The sequence below is a fragment of the Ilyonectria robusta genome (genome assembly GCF_021365365.1).
Source record: "Ilyonectria robusta strain PMI_751 chromosome Unknown BGZ61scaffold_5, whole genome shotgun sequence".
NCBI classification, from domain to species: Eukaryota; Fungi; Ascomycota; class Sordariomycetes; order Hypocreales; family Nectriaceae; genus Ilyonectria; species Ilyonectria robusta.
In genome coordinates this window covers 773,644-792,745 of record NW_025764439.1, presented here as the reverse complement: position 1 = coordinate 792,745, position 19,102 = coordinate 773,644, and the positions used below count along the sequence as shown (strand labels likewise).

The following is a 19,102-nucleotide window of genomic DNA, read 5'->3' as shown; positions in this document are numbered from 1 at the left end:
AAGGATGAAGGACCCCGTCTTCAGAACCAATTCTCCTCACATCAATCCAAGATTCAAAGGTTCAAGGTCCCAGAATAAGGCAGCCGGTCCCGATTTGCGCAAGAGTGAGTTGGTCTTTGTGCTTTTCTTTCCATCTTTCCAGGCCATCGAGATGCCTCAACACCTACCTTCCCCTCCCTCTGCTCTCTCTTACAAGGAGAGAGCTGCGCCAAACCATCATTCTTCGTCTCTCAGATTCCTCGGTCATACTAATATTGTGTTCCTACAGTGATTTCCAACAACGTTAACAAGACTGCTCTCCACCCTTCGGGTGTGACGTGAGTGCCTTCTCTTCCAGCATTGATGCCATTGAACGGCTCAACTAACACGAGTCTTGACAGTCCCCATGTGGAGCACACTGAGCTCGGTACGCTCAACCCTTCGTCGGCAACGACAATATTGCACTCCAATTGATCGAAACTAACACCCGCCTCAGAGCAGGAGCTTCACGACAAGGCGCACATCGACTACGACCGTGTCGCAATTGTACGACCACCTCCCCTCTATACACTGTCTCAAAGGCGCTGACCAATACGCCTACAGATTCCCAACCCCTCAGTCGCTGCCCTCTACGAGGATGCGCTGGTGTACGAGACTGGAACTGCCATCACCTCAAGCGGTGCTCTGACTGCCTACTCTGGGGCCAAGACCGGCCGATCACCCCTCGACAAGCGAATTGTCAAGGAGCCCTCATCCGAAGACAACATCTGGTAAGTTTCTCTCCCTGACTCGGATGAAAGTCAAATACTGTAGTGATCATGCGACTAACATGGCGTTCTTAGGTGGGGCCCCGTCAACAAGCCCATGACCACTGATGTAAGTATTACTTGTGCTCCCACTTGCGCGCTCTGTGTTCTTCGCATTTCCCCACTCCCAATTTGCCATGTTCCTTGGACATTGGAGCCAAATTCCAAATGGCAAAAACAATCACAAGCCAAATCCCGATCAATGCCCCATCACACACATCCACTCCGGAAATCAAAGTCCCCTTGCCCCGAGGATACCCGGAATGCCAGCACCGGCGTCATGGCTCACCGTGGTGCTTATGCGATTACCCAATTGCGCGGGCGCTGGTTGGCAGGGGCTTGGGCCCAGTGGTCCTTCCAGCGGTGCTAGTGGTGGCAGCCCCGGAGCCAGTCCCCGGTTCTCCCCTGGGGCTGGCGTCATGGGCCCCGGCAATGCAAACGACCCCGCAGAGTTCCAGCGCTTCTGGCAAAGGCTCGGCGTGGTGTCTTTGCTTCCTGCTTTGCCACACAGGGCTACACGCCCGGTACACGCCTGGTACACGCCTACTCCCCGCACTCCCCTCTCACCTTCCCTTCCAGCCGGCAAACCTGTTACGGTGCATGCACCTGGGCAGGCACAGCCGAGCCTCGCTCAACTCCCGAGCCCCAGCCCGAGCCCGAGCGGCCGGCCGCCCCTCTTTCCCCCGATCACGACTTTTCCCGATTCCGTCGGCCGCATTGTGCCCGATTTGGAAACCTCGGGATTCCAATCCACCTCATCTTGATGAGCTCGTGACATGACGCATTCGAGTGCAATGGCTGACAAAATTACCCAAACAGGTCTGGAAGATCAACCGTGAGCGCGCTGTCGACTACCTGAACACCCGGGAACGCATCTACGTTGTCGATGGCTTCGCCGGCTGGGACGAGCGATACCGCATCCGTGTCCGTGTTATCTGCGCCCGTGCCTACCATGCTCTCTTCATGCGCAACATGCTCATCCGCCCCTCGCGCGAGGAGCTCGAGCACTTCCACCCCGACTACACCATCTACAATGCTGGCTCTTTCCCCGCCAACCGATACACTGAGGGCATGACCTCCGGCACCTCCGTCGCCATCAACTTCGACCAGAAGGAGATGGTCATCCTCGGTACCGAGTACGCCGGTGAGATGAAGAAGGGTGTCTTCACCGTCCTCTTCTACGAGATGCCCATCAAGCACAACGTCCTGACCCTGCACTCCTCCGCCAACGAGGGCAAGAACGGTGATGTCACCCTCTTCTTCGGTCTGTCTGGCACTGGCAAGACCACTCTCTCTGCCGACCCTAACCGAGCCCTGATCGGTGACGACGAGCACTGCTGGAGCGACAACGGTGTCTTCAACATCGAGGGTGGCTGCTACGCCAAGACCATTGGCCTCTCCGCCGAGAAGGAGCCCGATATCTTCGGCGCCATCAAGTACGGTTCCGTTCTCGAGAACGTTGTCTTCGACCCCGAGACCCGCGAGGTCGACTACGACGACTGCACCCTCACCGAGAACACCCGTTGCGCCTACCCCATCGAGTACATCTCCAACGCCAAGATCCCTTGCCTGTCAGAAAACTCGCCCTCCAACATTATCCTCCTCACTTGCGATGCCCGCGGTGTCCTGCCCCCAATCTCCAAGCTCGACCGCTCGCAGACCATGTTCCACTTCATCTCTGGATACACCTCCAAGATGGCCGGTACTGAGGACGGTGTGAACGAGCCCCAGGCCACCTTCTCCAGCTGCTTCGCCCAGCCCTTCCTCGCCCTCCACCCCATGAAGTACGCCAGCATGCTCGCGGACAAGATCGAGAAGCACGGTGCCAACGCCTGGCTCCTCAACACCGGTTGGGTCGGTGCTGGTTTCGCCCAGGGCGGCAAGCGATGCCCCCTCAAGTACACCCGCGCCATCCTCGACGCCATCCACTCCGGCGAACTCGCCAAGGTCGAGTACGAGAACTACGGTGTCTTCAACCTCCAGGTCCCCAAGACCTGCCCCAACGTCCCCGCCGAGCTGCTCAACCCCCAGAAGGCCTGGACCGCCGGCGAGGAGTCCTTCACGAACGAGGTCGTCAAGCTTGGCAAGCTCTTCCGCGAGAACTTCACCAAGTACGAGAGCGAGGCCACCGAGGACGTTGTCAAGGCCGGTCCCGAAGTTTAAGAAGACTAGCATTGGATTGTTCAAGATTGATTGGCGGCAAATCGGCATTTCGTTTTTTTGGGTCGGAGTCTTCCATGGCAGCTAAGCTGCCCTGCTTTTCACTTGATGGGTCACGGATGAGATTGTGTGTAATGTAGGCATGAACAAGCCTTTACGAATTTCAAAGCAATAGAAAAAGTACATATCATCTACATAAATTTGGTTCTACTAAATTATGGAATGTGACTGAATGTGAGGAAGTGCCTTGATATATATGCTCATGGCATCCTATGAGGAGTCTAAGTGGGTTCCCAATTGTCCAGTCCCGGTTGACTTTCCCCCTTCTATCCACGACCAGTTTTTGAATAAGCACTGCTATTTGCACACACTCAAAATACTACTCGCATACTTGAATAGGTATATAAACCAATTTCACCAAGAAATCTCGATAATATACCTATTAGTAAGTTAAACCTAAGAAAATTAAATAAACTTTATTCTAAACATTTATTCTCTAAATATTACTATTTAAATTTTATCTTTTAATTTATTTTAGGATAGAAACTGGAAATTCTTTAGAATAAGATACCTTAAGGCCGGCGTATGGTCTAGGTATATTACCTTACACTAAGCTTAGGTATAAAAGGTCGTACTTGTGTGCGATTAGCACTTTGAACGTATGCAAATAGCAGTACTCGCTTGAATCGATCTTCGAAATTGAACGGATTGGAAAATTCCAGTTAAGCTGATAAGAGTGTTGTGTTATAAATGATATTGTTGATGAAGAGACGACACTGTGGATGTGGACAAGAACCTAGTCAACAGTGAGTGGCAAAGCGGTCCGTTGTCAAATACATCTGGTCCCGCAGCCAATATTTTCTCTTGTAGCTGTATGTCCTGCGGAATTCTGCCCCCTACAATTTGCTTGTTTGCTTGATGAACGAATCCGAGATTGTTTGCTGCACTCTATCGCCGGAGATCGTAACGGTTGACGAGACGCCATGATTTATGCAAGTACCCACTACTCGATAGCACTGTGAACCAGGGGGCCTTGTTTACAGCCTTCAGTGTAGCTAGTGCACGCTGCCACAGTGCTTTACGCGGGGTTACGCGACAGGGGTACTTTGGAGGGCCAGTTGCTGGGGCAATTATGTCATGAGCCACAGAAACAAACGACACCAACAAAGCGAAAGTTACAGTGGGTGCAAGTATCATCTTCACACACAGTCACCGACACGCACGCGTCGGAATCGGCCCATGAACAGCAACGACGCAAGGCCGAAGCCCCTTTTCAAGTCTTCGAAGCCCGGTGCTTCTTTTGCATTTAAGCCGCGGACTACGCTTTCGTCGGCACAGAAGCCTGATTTCTCCAAAGCTCAACCGCCGCCAGCACAAGAAAATACGACGACGGCCGCGAACAAGAACAACAACAAAAACAAGTCTCGCCTTGACGATATCACTGCTCTCAAAGACCTCGGCGCCATGGTCAACGAACGCGCGCCTCCCAAGGCGCCCCTACAGTCCATCATGCCCAATAGCGGCCCAGCCCGTGAGAAGTCACCAGAGGACGATATCACCGCCATAATGAACGGCTTCGCATCGCTCAAGAGCAAGCTTCGAGCTGATTCGGGAGATTCATTCAACTCGTCCGGCAGCGCCGCAACCAACAGGCCTACGTTTGGCCACCCAACCACAATGATGTCGTCCCGCAAGCAGAAAGCCGACCCATTCATTCGTCAGAAGACACGACCCGAGCACCACATCGACCAGAACAGAGTTGCTGGTCCGAAGGCCCCGAGCTATCAGGATAGGAAGCCCCCGCCGATGCAGATGTTCAGCTCAAATGCCCCAGTTGCCCCGCCGAAGAGTTATGGCGGGGGGGAGTTCTACACAGACCCTGCAAAGGCGAGTGCAGATCTCAAGGCCTTGCTGGAGGGCGGGATGGATGATGAGGACGAAGAAGAGGAAGAAGAGAAGCCACAGCAGTCGCAAGAATCACAGGGAAGTGCAGCTGGAGGTGAGGCAAGCGAGGCCAACGTCGAGACAAAGAAGGCAGATGCCGCGAAGAGCGCCAAGGACGGAACAGTAGACGGCCTCAAGGTGAAGCTGCTACCGCATCAAGTCGAAGGCGTTCAGTGGATGCGTGGTCGAGAGCTCGGCCCCATCAAGCGAGGAAAGGTCCCCAAGGGCGGGATCCTGGCTGATGACATGGGTCTTGGAAAGACACTGCAAAGCGTCTCCCTGATCCTCACAAACCGGAAGCCAGAGAAAGATTCCCCAGGATGGAAGAAGAGCTTTGAAAAGGTTGAGAAAACCACCCTCGTGGTAGCACCGCTGGCGCTCATCCGGCAGTGGGAGCACGAGATCAAAGACAAGGTGGAAAGGTCACAAGGGCTCAAGGTCTGCGTCCACCACGGACCGCAGCGAACGAAGCGTTTCCAAGAGCTAGCTCTTTACGATGTGGTCGTCACAACCTACCAGATTCTCGTTTCGGAGCATGGTCACTCTTCGGACGCCGAGGGTGGTGTCAAGGCAGGATGCTTTGGGCTGCACTGGTGGCGAGTTGTCCTGGACGAGGCTCACACCATCAAGAACCGCAATGCAAAGGCCACCAAGGCGTGCTACGCGTTGCGTTCTGAGTATCGATGGTGCCTGTCCGGTACGCCTATGCAAAATAACCTGGACGAGCTCCAATCTCTCGTCAAGTTCCTCCGTATCAGCCCCTACGACGATCTCAAGGAGTGGAAGGCCCACATTGACCTGCCTTTGAAGAACGGAAAAGGACACATCGCCATCCGCAGACTACACAGTCTTCTTCGATGCTTCATGAAGCGCCGTACGAAGGAGATTCTCAAGGAGGCTGGAGCGCTCAACCCTGGTGGTAAACCATCCGCCGAGGGTGAGCCATCCACAACAGGCTTCAAGGTGACTGAGCGCAAGGTTGTCACTGTATCAACCGAACTGTCTCCCGCAGAGCGTAAATTCTACACGCGATTGGAGGCTCGCACTGACCGAAGTATCGAGGTCATGATGCGTGGTCGGGTCAACTACGCCAACGCGCTGACCCTCCTGCTGCGGTTGCGTCAGGCATGCAATCACCCCAAGCTGTTGGAGGGTAAACTGGACAAAGACAAGGATGCGTTGACAACCGACTCGAGCCAAAAGTCTCAGGAAGCAGATGTTGATGCCATGGCTGATATGTTCGCCGGCATGGGGATCGAATCCAAATCCTGCAACATCTGCGGACGGGCGTTGAACACTCAAGACAGCAGACTGGGTAGGGACATTTGCTCAGAGTGCCACGATGACTTGGCCTATTTCAACGCGCATGAAAAGCCGGAGAAGAATGACTCAAAGAAAGACAAGTCCAAGAAGGAGAGATCTAAGAAGGACAAATCTAAGAAGAAGCGGGAAGGGAAAGCTGTTGAGGAGAAACCTGCAGCGGAGGAGGTCGAGTCACCCGTGAAGACCAACCGTCGCCCTCGCAACCGCAACGCCATTATCGACAGCGAAGATGAGGAGGAAGCTGAAGGTAGCTGGCTCGTCCCTGAAGATGAACAGGGCGTCCTGCGACTCGGCAAGGCCGGTGGGGAGGAGGACGAGAACGCTGAGGGTGGCGGCGACTCTCTTGGCTCTGAGGACTCTGAAGACGAGGATCAGAGCAACGCGCAGGACCAGAGCAACCTCAGCAGCTTCGTCGTGGATGATGAAGTGGCCAAGAAGGAGAAAGGATACCAGTCGGTTGATGAGGCGTCGGATGATGATGACTCGCTGCTGTCCGTGTCGGCCCTCACGAAGCAGATGGCAGCCCAGACTCTGGACGATGAGCAAGATAACTCCATTGCCGATACTTCGACGGCAGACACTACTGCAGCCGATTCTTCTGTTGCTGATATTACTGCGGCGGATACCACAACCACCCCTGATTCGGAGACATCAGACTCGGAAGAGGCCTCTGAAGAGGACTCCGAAGACGATTCCTCGATCCTCTCCTCCGACGATGACGATGTGCACCATTCTGCCTACAACTCCCAGCCAAGCCATGTCCTCGCCTCGGCCAAGATCCGTGAGCTCATCAAGATCCTGCGGGCAGAGGTCCGGGAGCACAAGTTTATTGTCTTCTCCCAATTCACCTCTATGCTCGACCTCGTTGAACCCTTCTTCCGCAAAGAGGGCTTCCGATTTGTTCGCTACGACGGATCGATGAAGAACGACGAGCGTGAGGAAAGCCTGCGGAGTCTGCGGTCTGACAAGGCGACCCGGATCCTCCTATGCAGTCTCAAATGTGGTAGTTTGGGACTAAACCTTACGGCCGCGACAAGAGTTGTTATCCTTGAGCCGTTCTGGAACCCTGTATGTCTTCAAACACTCTCCCTTACATTTATCTGTCCAGTATGCTAACTTGGATATTAGTTCGTCGAGGAACAAGCAATCGATCGTGTTCATCGCCTGACACAAACCGTCGATGTCATCATCTACAAACTCACTGTCGCCAAAACGGTCGAAGAGCGTATCCTCGACCTCCAAAACAAGAAGCGCCTTCTCGCCGAGCAGGCTATCGAGGGCAGCATGAAGAAGGGCACCTTCAAGCTTGGCCTCAATGAGCTCATCGACCTCTTCAAGCCTGGCTCGACTGATAACCACGCCCTGCTGGGCTCAGTTGACGGGGAGGAGGAGAGTGTCGAGGATCGGGGCTACAGGGCCGCGACGAATATGAGGAAGAAGCCGACGATGGCGAGACAGGAGAGCGAGGTTTATGGCCGACGATGGTAAATGATACTGGACACATAAGGCAGGCACATGGCGTTTAGAGGGGATTTGCCAATTTTGGGGACTCGCTTAGACCATGGTCATGGTATGATAGATGTCTTGACGAATCAACTGTTTATGTTTCTTTCAACTTTCACGTTGGATGCTCTTGTCAGGGAAATGGCATTCATATACGAACGAGTAATATATGTCTCATTCTCACTGTATAGTCAACACGAACACCACTCCTTGATGCTATACGCGGATTTCATGGATACGGTAGAATACGACAGGACGCTAAGGACGTCGGCTGTGCGGCTGCGTGGCGAATGCGCGGCCTCTTTGGCGAGAACTAGCGAGCATACGAGGAACGGAGAAATTACCTGTCCGCAGAGCGCGGCAGCTTTCCAACGTTAGCGAGCGATGTGAAGTTCTTGATAATGCAATAATAACTGGGGGACGGTGTTCAAGGTAGTATTCTGAATGTTTAATTTTGCCGAGAACTTAAAGCAAATATAGACTTGAGTACTTTGTACGTACTCTATTGTGGCGATGCTAAACCAGGGTTGTTTGTTTCAAAGGCTGGGCTACGATCCGCACGAGAGCCACAAGTGCTTGAATGAGCATGACTTTGACAAAGCTGAGATGTGTCGAAAAAGCGCAGTGTAACATACGCGATTAAACGGCTCTGCCCGGGACCGGCAGCTCCAATAAGGGATGCTTTTTTATATGTTTGCGATGTGCACGTGTGACATCACCATGATACAGCCTGGATGCTTAGAGCTTGGCAAAGAAGATGGAATTAAATAGAATAGAACATGAGCGTCAGTATGTCCTAATGCCTGAGGTATTACGATGAACCTTTGTTGCGATCTCGAGGACCCCGGGTCACTAATAATGAAAACCTGCTTTGTTTGTGTACAGTAGTAGGCCATCAGCACCAAAAGATAATGCGTCCTAGGTATCCTTGTGAGCTCCCTCCCCTGCGACAAGGCCTCGGGACACGCCGCTAGTGCTCTTCTCGGGCGCTGGGGCCACTGAGCAGACACCTGAGGGAACATTTTTAGCAGCAAGAGCTGGCCGTAATAGGTGGGGACGCTGCCAGAGCTCAGCCCCTCTGATCCCCGATGGATGACGAACGTGTGGCGGGCAGGTTGACGAGCCGGCCAATGAGAGCAACGCTCGGGTCACGGCAGACAGACAGAGCGACCTGCTGGAGACAGCAGCCTGATGGACGATTCGATTGATACCATCTCCATCTCACTCGCAGCGCCGGCCAACTCCTCCCTCCATCTTCCCTCCACCTCTTCTCCTAGCATCCCGCACTCGCATCCCAGCGCACAGTCTTCTGTAACCCGAGTCCGAAGCCTCAGCCTTGCTCGCCCGCCCCCTAAGGACCGAGCCTACGTAACGCCTACGACGACCACCCATAGCCCGAGCCACCTGCCAACGACCACCCGCCCACGACCACCACTACACCAGACGGACCGCACAAGAACGACGTGCGACGTCCTTTTCTTCTTGTCGTCTTTCGCCCTTCGTCCCTCCCATTTCCATAATACTTCAAAGCGATCGCATCGACGACCAGATCAATCTCGCCGTCCACCTCCGCGCATATCCCCTCCCTCAGCTTGCCTGATCACCTCTTGCCGCCTGCCTGGCAGCACCACCACAGCCCACCATGTTTCGAGCAGCAGCAGCTGGGCCCTTTGACGATGCCGTCGGTATGTTACCTATTTTCAAACCATGTCCACCTGCATATCCACGCCGGCCCATGTCTATCTACCTTCCTTGGCGTCGCTTCTGCCGCCGTCCCCATGCAAGCGGCGACCGATACATTCAACAAATGCACCCGCAGGCAGCCGTCCTCGACTTGAATAGCGAACTGACAATATCCCAGCCAAGGCTACCGACGAGAACCTCACCTCCGAGGACTGGGGCGCCATCATGGAGGTCTGCGACAAGGTCACCAGCGACCCGAACGGCCCAAAAGAGGTCGTCCAAAGCATGATCAAGCGTCTCGCCCATCGCAACGCCAACGTCCAGCTCTACACCCTTGAGGTATGCATCCCTACGGCGGCTCTACACTCGCATCGCATCTTTCTGACATCTTCAACAGCTCGCACACGCCCTCTCCCAGAACTGCGGCAAGCCCATGTGCCGCGAAATTTCCAGCCGCGCCTTCACCGATGCTCTCCACCGCCTCGCCAGTGATCGCAACACCCATGGCCAGGTCAAGCCCAAGGTCCTCGAGCGTATGAAGGAGTGGACCGAAATGTTCAGCGACGACGCCGAGCTCGGCATTATGAGCCAGATCTACTACATGGTCAAGAAGAGCAACCCCACCATCCACCCTCCCAGCGCACCACAAAAGCGTGGCCTCACCGATCTCGATCGCCAAAAGGAGGAGGATGAGCTTCAGATCGCACTCAAGCTGAGCTTGGAGGACGAGGAGCGCAAAAAGGTCGCACCGGCCGGTTCCAGCAATCAAGCTGGTTCCAGCGGCCAGCAGGAGGCCGCGCCGCCCGCGCCACCCGCGGGAACCACAGCTGCCACAGTCAGCCGAGTCCGAGCCCTGTTCGACTTTGCCCCCTCGGAGCCCGGTGAACTTGAATTCAAGAAGGGCGACGTCATTGCCGTTCTCGAGAGCGTTTACAAGGACTGGTGGCGAGGCTCCCTCCGGGGCAAGACCGGCATCTTTCCTCTCAACTACGTTGAGAAGCTGACCGACCCAACACCGGATGAGCTGCAGCGTGAGGCCCAGATGGAGGCCGAGGTCTTTGCGGAGATCAAGAACGTCGAGAAGCTATTGACTCTGCTGAGCACCACCAACACGGCACCTAAAGATGAAGATAACGAGGAGATTTCAGTATGTCCCGTATCTGAGAGACGGAAGGATGAAGCCTAGTGTGCTAACGATTTTGCAGAAGCTCTATCACCAAACGTTGGCCATCCGACCGAAGCTGATCAAGTTGATTGAGAAGTATTCGCAGAAGAAGGGTGAGTATATGTGCTCCTTCGCTGTGCGAACCCACGCTCACAGACCATAGATGACTTCACCCAGCTTAATGAAAAGTTCATCAAAGCTCGACGGGATTACGAAGCCCTCCTTGAGTCCTCTATGGCCCACCCACCCCAGCACAGCTATCAGCAGTATGCTCTTCGGCCAGGACCTTCGGGAGCGGGCTATGGAGGATACCCTCCTCAGCCGCCACCGGAGCAAGAGCAGAGATACGGTCTTCCCCGTCAGGGTAAGTCACTCGCCTCCAACTGAACTGGCCATGACAGATACTGACCACGTCCAGACCACGTCCCATACCAAACCTCGTCTCCTCCTCCTAACTTCCAGCCCCAATCGCAAAACACAGCTCCTTTCTATGTTGCCGGTGCCGAAATTCCACCCACCCAGCAGCAGTACCCGCCGAGAAACGAGACTCCCGCCGACGGCAGACAGCCCGCTCCCATCAACACCTCTCCTCCCGCCCAGGCCTACACCCCATACTCTCACCCTCCTCCCCAGGACCCCAACCCGTACTCCCAGAGACCCTCGAGCACTTATGGCGCTCAGGAGCTGGCTACGTCGGTCTACGACTCGCCCATCGCGCCGAACAACCCCAACTCGGCTGCGACGTACTCGAGCTCCGTGTACTCGCCTGATGACCAGAACAACAACTCGCATCCCTCCAACTCATATGCCCCCCAGCAGCAACAACCGCCCCCCGCCCAGTATAAGAGCTACATGCCTCCCGACCAGGCGCCCCCTGCCGTTCCAACCAGCCAGCCCCCACAGCCTCCGCATAACGTCATGACGCCACCTCCTCAGCAGGCCGGCAGTAGTGCATACGATTCCCGCCACAACCTGCCCAGCCAGGCTGGTGGCCAACAACAGTACAAGCCCTATGTCCCCCCGGGTGATGCTCCCTCAGCTCCAGCTCCCAACGACTACTATCGGCCGAACGGCGTGTACTAGAGTGCACGTACACCCGAGTCTTCGTTAAGGACTCGCAAAGCGGATGCGCTGGGTTTTGAATAGTGACTTGCGCAAGTACTTTCTTACGGTATGATGATGCATGTGTATTTGGGTGGGACTGGGTTTTCTCGATACGTTGAGACTTGACATGTACTATACCACCACGACCGAAATCATTCATTCTTTTGGTCTGTCGTTTAATGAGATGGTGCGTTGGGACTTGACATGATAGTAGCTATAGTAGGTGCTACAATGCGATTCTACCTTTCCTCATGACGAACATGCGATTCAATGTCCAGCAACGTTCGTAGAATCGTCTCGCATGTGACTGTAGTTTTGCCATATGTTGTATCTTCCCTCCATCTTACTAAATTCACACTCAAAAATAGAGAATTCAGTGACATGAACAGTGATTTGCACATCGCAATGGTTCGCTCACCTCGGCTCTGGCCAAATCATTGAAATTGAATTTGAATCCAGCGGCGGCAGACGAGGTCTGTCACTGCAACGCCAAAGAAGCTCCTCGGCGCGTTCGGCCCAATGGTTAGCAAAGCCTCACGGGCTAGTCTAGATGTCAACACTTGGTGTGCCGTAGCACTTCGGTGTAGTCGTCGAATTCATCCGCTCATGTTATGTGATCGGTGGAATATGAAGAGTAAGCTCTTTGAAAATGCTGCACATGTAACAACAGTCATGAGTAAACTCTTTTGTCAACCAGCACAGGCGGGAAACAGACCACCAGAAGGGCGCGCCGTAGACAGCTTTGCTTGCCCTTGGGACAAATTTTGTTAGCATCAGACTTGGTATCTTTTCTTGAGTGTGGAGGCGTCACATTATAACGACGGGTGTGCGGATTTCTCTTGCTGGTAATAAATTGACCTGGTGGTTTTTTTTCACCAGACTCTCATATTGGATCGCAAAATCATCGATGAGTATCTGAGCAAACGCTGATATCTGTGAGCCTGTAGCTACCACTTAAACTCCTTTTGTTACCGAAGCCTTCGATCTTTGTTGATCTTCTTCAGTTCTCAACTAGCCAGTTCCCATTCGCTCCAAAGGCCGTGTAGCTTGAAATTGTGGTGATTGCACCCGATTTTCCTCCCATTCAAAAGCCAAGCCAAGCAGACGCTGTAGTCCACTGCATGTCCATCCATTGTAATCATTGCACCGTCAACCCCCGTTCTCAGCAAGTGACCGTCTCAACACCCATGCTTCTACTCAAAGCCCAGTTCTCTCATCGTCAACTATCAGCCCCTCAAACAAATCGAGCTCTCTTTGGAGAACTCCCTTCCGATCCCGTACCCCCACGTCGAGAAACAGAGCCGTCTGGAGAAATAAAACCATCGAGCTCATCCCGGCTTCTCCTCAGCCCGCCAGTCGGGCCGGTGAGGTCAATCACTTGAGGCTCTCCTTCCATCCCAGCGGTTGGGGCTCTCGTGGTGTGTCGGCTGCCTCGGGCGCTGGACGACCGGACGATGTCATTGTACGGGGTTCCACTGACAAACAAGTCGCTCTCCGCTCGTAGTTGCCGGCCAGGCGTAGTGAATTGCCTAGAGGCTGGCGTTACGTTCCGTGAGCCTGATCTCCGCGCAGGAGGCGGCATGGAGTTTCCAGCCACTGCTGGCGTAGAGCCCTGTCGCGGATCTGGTGATTCGACTTTGGCTATAAACTCCAACTGTTCTTGTGTGGAGGGACTGAGGACGAAGAGGGAAGGCTCTTCGCCTGGCTGGAGGACCTGTTGCTCATCTTGGTTGGGATTGTCGTTTGGGGCTGTCTGAGGGCTATCGGTCATCCCAGATTCACCCGAGTTGATGCTGTCAACTGGTCGCGAGAAGTGGCCAGGCGCATCAGGAGAGGCTCTTGCTGTCATGGCATCCGATTCCGAAAATGACTCCTCCCCATCGCTGGTCAGATCAATAATTGTTCTCTCAGACGCTGGTGAACCTCTGTCGGATGCGCGAGGAAAGCGTCCCTCCATAGCTGCAAAGTCGAAGTTGATGTCGAGTTCTGCAGCACCACCACCGTCTCCTCCATCCGAACCATCGTCGTCGTCACTTTCGTCCTCGCCATCTCCTCCACCATCTCCTCCATCCGAACCGTCGTCGTCGTCACCTTCGTCCTCGCCATCTCCCCCACCATCTCCTCCTCCAGAACCAGGGCTGGGCGAATTTCCGTCATCTGAGCCATCCGACTCGCTGTCGGAGTTCTCGTCGTCGTCTTCGGAGTCGCTGGAGTCGACCACAATAGTCGGTGGTTGATGAATGGCATTGCGATGGTCAGGACGGGGTGATGGTGGTGCTCCAAACGCACCTCTCCGCTCGATAGCCCGACCCACGGCAATTCGGTCTGTTTCACAAGCCCTGTAGTGATCTAACAGCGGTGCGAGGTAGCCAAATCTAGACAGTCGGAGGTCCTCTGCAGCCTTTGGGCGACGGACGGCATTGTTGACGTCCATGACAAACGTAAAGTCTCGTACAGGCGTCTTTGTTCTCCTCTCGATCCACAGGTCGTAGTCCAAGAACGTCACCAGCTCCATGCCACGGAGCATGTGGATGTAGTCCAATCCTTGCAGGTTCCGCAGAGAGCGAAAACGTCTGTAGTTTGGTTGCTCTGTTGTTCTTTCTGTCATGTAGCGGATAATGCCCCTCGGCTCATGCTTGCGACGCATGTAGGCTGGAGAAGATTCCTGAACATGGACAACAAGAGTCTTCAGGCGGCTGGCTTGTCCAAGCCACGTCAGAGGCACCGTTCGTCTCGATCGGTACTTTGATCGTCCATTCGGCGCGAATGACAGCGACTGAGAGCCTGTCCACAAAATCTCAATGTCCTGGATTCGTTGGAGTTTTTGCTTAATTCCAGACGCAAAGCGGCCCTATTCGCCAAGCGAGGAGAAGCAAAACTTGTTCCCAGAGTAGAAGAGGTTGGCTCCGATGTAGTTCCATCTCTTTGAAACCAAGAGGGGAGCAAGAAGGTCTTCAGGCTTCTGTGCAAAGGTGACGTTCACCTTGTTCTTGCCCACGTGAAACCGGTGGAGCGGAGATATCTCCCCTCTGCAGTTCAGAGGTACCACTGTCGGCTCGTAGTATGGATCGAGGCGAGAAATTGCATGGACCACCTGTCCATCGAAGACCAGAACCATACGAAGAATCTCGACCTGGAGGTTGGAATCCAGCTGGTCGAAAGGAAAGACGCCCTGCACCTCAACCAGTTCGTTACCTGCGCCAAGCTCGAGTCCCTCGAGTTCATCGCGGTCCTCAGCATCTTCTTCGTCTTCAGCCGCTTTTTCATCCTCAGCCTCTTCTTCATCTTCGTTCGGAGTTCTGAGCCGGAGATCTGGGTGGGTTTTGTTCGGATGAGGCGACATGTCTGCAAAAAAGCTGTTAGTAAAGAAATACAGCAATAACTCCAGAGATTCGCACTCACTCGTTTCTCGGCAGGTTAATTTGTAGACGTCCTCCCAGGTCCGGATACCCTGGGGTAACATGTGGTGGTTACCCTCGACCCAGTTTGTCACAACTCCTGGATATGTCTTTGGATGGTGATTAGCGACGGAAGAAGAGGTTGAATGGTCATGAAACTCACTGGTTCTGTCTTTCGATTTCCAAAGCGAAGGCGTCGAATCAACTCGTCCCGATCTCGAAGCTCCCGTCTGAGACGCCTTATCTCGCTCTCTTGTTCCAGGATTGTCTCCCCCTGGCGAGAGAACATCGTCTGGTAGTTTTGGTACACCCCAAAGAGGTGCTCCCAAGGGGGCCTGCATGTAACATTGCATGCGCCATGCCAGACTGGCCACACAATGTTATCATCGTTGATAGGCACGCCATCTGGACGGTCACCATCTTCAATGTCACCATCACTATCATCATCCCCGGGATTTGAGGGGTCTGGTGTAGGTGCTCCACCAGCGTGATTAAGCATGGCCTCAACATCGCCACCCCAATCGGCCATGCTAAGTGCCTCATCATGACCTTGCCCGTTTAGTTCATGATCATCGTCAGCATCGTTAGCGACCAGAAGTTCCAAGTGCTCAACACTTTCATTCTCAGTTTCAGACATAGTGAGCAGTGGAGTCGTGGAAGGAGAAGCTGAGGTACGAAGAGGACGGGAGATTTGAGTTTAAAGAAGGCAGAGGGTAGGTCGGACGGGAGAGAGGCATCAGAGAGCAGATGCAGAGAGCGTGAGAAAAAAAGAAGAGGAGAGAGAGAGTGATGAGAGGATTCAAGTGTTGAAGATGGAAGAGGGAAGAGGGAAGAGGGAAGAGAAGGGGAGAGAGTTGAAGTTATATAGGCAGGCACCTAAAGGCCTAAACTTAGAGATGAAGGATGGAGAGAGAGGATGGAGAGAGAGGATGGAGAGAGAGGATGGAGAGAGAAGTGGAAGAGAAAGAGGTGTCGGGGGTAAAAGGAAGAAGAGAGAAGAAGCCTCAAGGAATTGAAGATATATGGACAGGTAGCCTAACCTAAGAGGTGAAAGGTTGAGAGGGAAAAGAGAGGGAGAGGAGAAAGGGATGCGGACGTCAAAGGAAGAGTAGAGGGAAAAGGCTCAAGGAAATGAAGATATTTGGACAGGTAAGAGCCTAACCTAAGAGATGAAAGATGGAGGAGAGAAAAGATAGAGAAGAGGGAGAGGGGAGGAAGAGATGTGAAGGCTCAAAGGAAGAAGAGAGGGAAAAGGCTTGAGGAAATGAAGATATTTTGGACAGCTTGTAAGAGCCTAAGCTAAGGGATGAAAGAGGTGCGCAGACCAACACGAGGGTGCGGCGCTGAATCACAACACTGCTGCTATCGTCCGAAATGTAGATGGGCCAATTGATATGGCGACTGAAACCGTAACTCTTACATACACTATCGTCCCCAGTCATGGAATAAAAAAACCAGCCCAGTTCTCTCAAGGGGCAGCACTCGGCAACTACAGCTTCCCCTTTGCCTCGCTTGCCTTCCTCATCTGCTGCGCAGACCTCAGCAGCGCATACAGGCTCTGCAACCTCGGCATCTCGACGCCCCTCTCGCGGGCGATGCGCACGGGGTTGCCCAGGATGACCTCGAGCTCCAGGGGCTTGCCGGCCTCCCAGTCGAGCAGCATGCTCGGGCGGGCCCCCTTGTTGCGGGCGGTGCTCTCGATGATCTTGTCCGGCGCCGCCATGCTCGCCGGGAACGGGCGGCCGAGGATGCGCGGCACGGCGTCCCGGATCTCGTGCATGACGCCGAGCAGGTGGCGCCGGAGCTCCGGGTCGGCCACCATGTCGGCGTTGCCCCGGCCGCCCGACAGCACGGCCGACGGGTTCATGGCGGCGTTGATGCACAGCTTGTGCCACCGCACCGTCTGCAGGCCGACCTCGTCGTGCGGCTCCACGTCGCGGATGCCGCCCAGGTCCGTCCACCACCGCGTTAGCGCCTCAGTGCACGCCGTCCCGCGCCGGACCACCTCCGGGTCCCCGGTGCCCAGGCCGTCGGTGTACGGGCCGATGCTGATGCGTGTCCACCGGTTCTGCCGGATCGTGCCCGGGGACGTCTGTTCCGCGCTGATGACGGTGACGGCGCTGACAATGGGTGTGTCTGGGAACCGCTTCCGGAAGGGTTCCTCGACGCCGACGCCGTTCTGGATGAGGATGATGCACGACTTGGGGCCCACGAGGGGCGTAATCATGTCCGAGTCATCGCTTACATCAGGCAGGGCCTTGGTTGTGACGACAATGTAGTGCCAGTCTCGCTTCGCTCCGTCCTCCCCAGGCGCATCAGCCGCCGCACTTACGGACGGGAACGCGGCATCTGGGGCAAACGTGTAGTCGCCGAAGCTTCGGGTCTCCAGCTTCACACCGTCCTTTTGAATGGCTGCGTAGTTAGACCGAGCCACGAGGGAGACGTGGACGTTGTGAGAAGGCTACCGGGCCGGCGGTCAGCACACGAGAGCCGCATTAATGACTCAATGCCTCGGGGCGACACAAGAGAGGAGAGCACGTTACATGGTGTAAGCGGGAGGCGTAGAAACATCCCACGGCACCCGCGCCGACGAAGACGACATTGACACGGCTGCGCAGAAACCAGGCTCGGTCAATACGGGGGCCTCAAACGATGGATCAACGCCCCCGTCCCCGTGGCATCTCCCAGAGGGGGCGGATGCGGACTGGGACGCACCAGGGGAGAAGGGAGGAGAGGAGACAAGGGGGCTAAACCTACCTGTTGCTGTCTGCCATGGCGTAGGTATTTGCCCCCGTAGCCTCGTTGAGTGGCTCGCGGTCATGCAGCGTGAGACGTGGGATGTCGAGCAACAAGTCCGATGACGGCTGAAAGCGGCGGCTGGGGCGTGGACGAGCTGGGCGATGGCGCGGGCAGGATTCAAGTAGGCTCAAGTAGGCGGCGATCAAGGCGTCTGCGACGTGAACGCGAACTGGACTGAGCCGGGCGACCCAAGGCACCTTGAAGACGAATGGGAACGGAAGCGCAGTTTCGTGACGTTGGAGAGCGCCCATGGATGGTCCGGCCCGCGTATCCCCCGCCCGCTCGCGTACCCTCCCCCACGACCACGACGACACCGAGGCTCGCTGAGGCTTGAGCACACCATCGCCCAGCCAGGTCGGCCAGCGAATCGGCCCCTGTCGCTTTCAACCGCTGCAGTGCATGCGTTTCTGGAGTTGAACGCTGACGCAGCTCAGGTCGCAGCTACATAGCAATTACAAAGTACTCCGTATATAGCAACAAAGTTGGCAGCTGGTCATGTCGGCCGATCGACCGTCTGCAATGCGCCCTGCCACCGTCGTCACCCTCTCACCCTCGCCGAAAGAAGCCGCCTGCATCCATCATCCCCCAAACTGCCACTGCCGCGGCCAGCCACGCTGGAAACACTCCAATGATTTGCAAAGGCTATTGCTCCAACAATTACAGGTTACCGACCTAACTTACGCAGTGGGGACCGGGACTGGGTTATGCAACCTGCAACCTGCAACCTGTTGGGATAGCAGCTTCTCGGTGGCTAGTTACCACCCCCCCAAACTCACCGACGAACCGCAATCGCCCTCCATCCGCTCCTCGACAATGGAGGGTGCACCCGACCCGATCGATCGTCATTTCACATGGCCCAGCCTCCAGCCTTGTCTCCAAACGGCCGTCGGGCGTGTTTCTTGGGAACCATCCTCTGACCCTTCCGCATCAATCCTGGTGCTTCTACTGCCGCGACCTTCCAAACAGGGTGCGTCGGTCAGCATCCCCACGGCCCAACGTCGGCGATGCCGGTCGCCCGGTAGCCTCGCCGTGGCGCCGTGACGCCGTCCGAGTCTCCCGCCCATCCTTCAACCTCAAGCCATCATTCGTCCGTGTGCCACCTGAATCGGTCGGTAGCTGCCACTCCACGCGACCTGTGTCATCTGTCCCAAGCCACGTCGATAACGCGCTGTCGAACGCCCCCGGGATAGCCCGTCGGAATATGCCCCTACGCTGTCGTTGGGGATGTGGCTGAACGT

General features: G+C 55.1%; 6 protein-coding genes across 6 annotated transcripts; 3 read left to right on the top strand and 3 right to left on the bottom strand.

The window, feature by feature from the left end:
* Nucleotides 1-4: 4 nt before the first annotated feature.
* BGZ61DRAFT_346210 (phosphoenolpyruvate carboxykinase) lies at nt 5-2,948 on the top strand (the record flags this gene model as incomplete). The annotated part of the gene is made up of 7 exons (XM_046239852.1): nt 5-104; nt 269-317; nt 381-406; nt 476-525; nt 583-749; nt 822-855; nt 1,605-2,948. The coding sequence occupies 7 exons, from the start codon at nt 5-7 to the stop codon at nt 2,946-2,948; spliced, it is 1,770 nt and encodes a 589-aa protein (XP_046107459.1).
* A 1,164-nt stretch (nt 2,949-4,112) lies between these two features.
* Nucleotides 4,113-7,899, top strand: BGZ61DRAFT_586031 (SNF2 family N-terminal domain-containing protein). Its single transcript, XM_046256424.1, has 2 exons — nt 4,113-7,280; nt 7,341-7,899. The coding sequence occupies exons 1-2, from the start codon at nt 4,185-4,187 to the stop codon at nt 7,698-7,700; spliced, it is 3,456 nt and encodes a 1,151-aa protein (XP_046107458.1). The 5' UTR covers nt 4,113-4,184; the 3' UTR covers nt 7,701-7,899.
* A 1,458-nt stretch (nt 7,900-9,357) lies between these two features.
* On the top strand, nt 9,358-11,646 carry BGZ61DRAFT_529633 (uncharacterized protein; the record flags this gene model as incomplete). Its single annotated transcript, XM_046253431.1, has 6 exons — nt 9,358-9,400; nt 9,577-9,737; nt 9,796-10,545; nt 10,604-10,676; nt 10,727-10,927; nt 10,982-11,646. 6 exons carry the CDS (start codon nt 9,358-9,360, stop codon nt 11,644-11,646), a joined length of 1,893 nt encoding a protein of 630 aa, XP_046107457.1.
* Nucleotides 11,647-12,547: 901 nt separating this feature from the next.
* Nucleotides 12,548-14,632, bottom strand: BGZ61DRAFT_446376 (uncharacterized protein). Its single transcript, XM_046245204.1, has one exon. It carries the CDS (start codon nt 14,312-14,314, stop codon nt 12,902-12,904), a length of 1,413 nt encoding a protein of 470 aa, XP_046107456.1. The 5' UTR covers nt 14,315-14,632; the 3' UTR covers nt 12,548-12,901.
* On the bottom strand, nt 14,519-15,702 carry BGZ61DRAFT_529631 (uncharacterized protein; the record flags this gene model as incomplete). The annotated part of the gene is made up of 3 exons (XM_046253430.1): nt 14,519-15,012; nt 15,070-15,175; nt 15,229-15,702. 3 exons carry the CDS (start codon nt 15,700-15,702, stop codon nt 14,519-14,521), a joined length of 1,074 nt encoding a protein of 357 aa, XP_046107455.1.
* Nucleotides 15,703-16,312: 610 nt separating this feature from the next.
* BGZ61DRAFT_181838 (ketopantoate reductase PanE/ApbA-domain-containing protein) lies at nt 16,313-18,071 on the bottom strand. The gene is made up of 3 exons (XM_046237692.1): nt 17,823-18,071; nt 17,604-17,675; nt 16,313-17,526 (listed from the first exon to the last, which is right to left on the bottom strand). Exons 2-3 carry the CDS (start codon nt 17,634-17,636, stop codon nt 16,555-16,557), a joined length of 1,005 nt encoding a protein of 334 aa, XP_046107454.1. The 5' UTR covers nt 17,637-17,675; nt 17,823-18,071; the 3' UTR covers nt 16,313-16,554.
* Nucleotides 18,072-19,102: the final 1,031 nt, after the last annotated feature.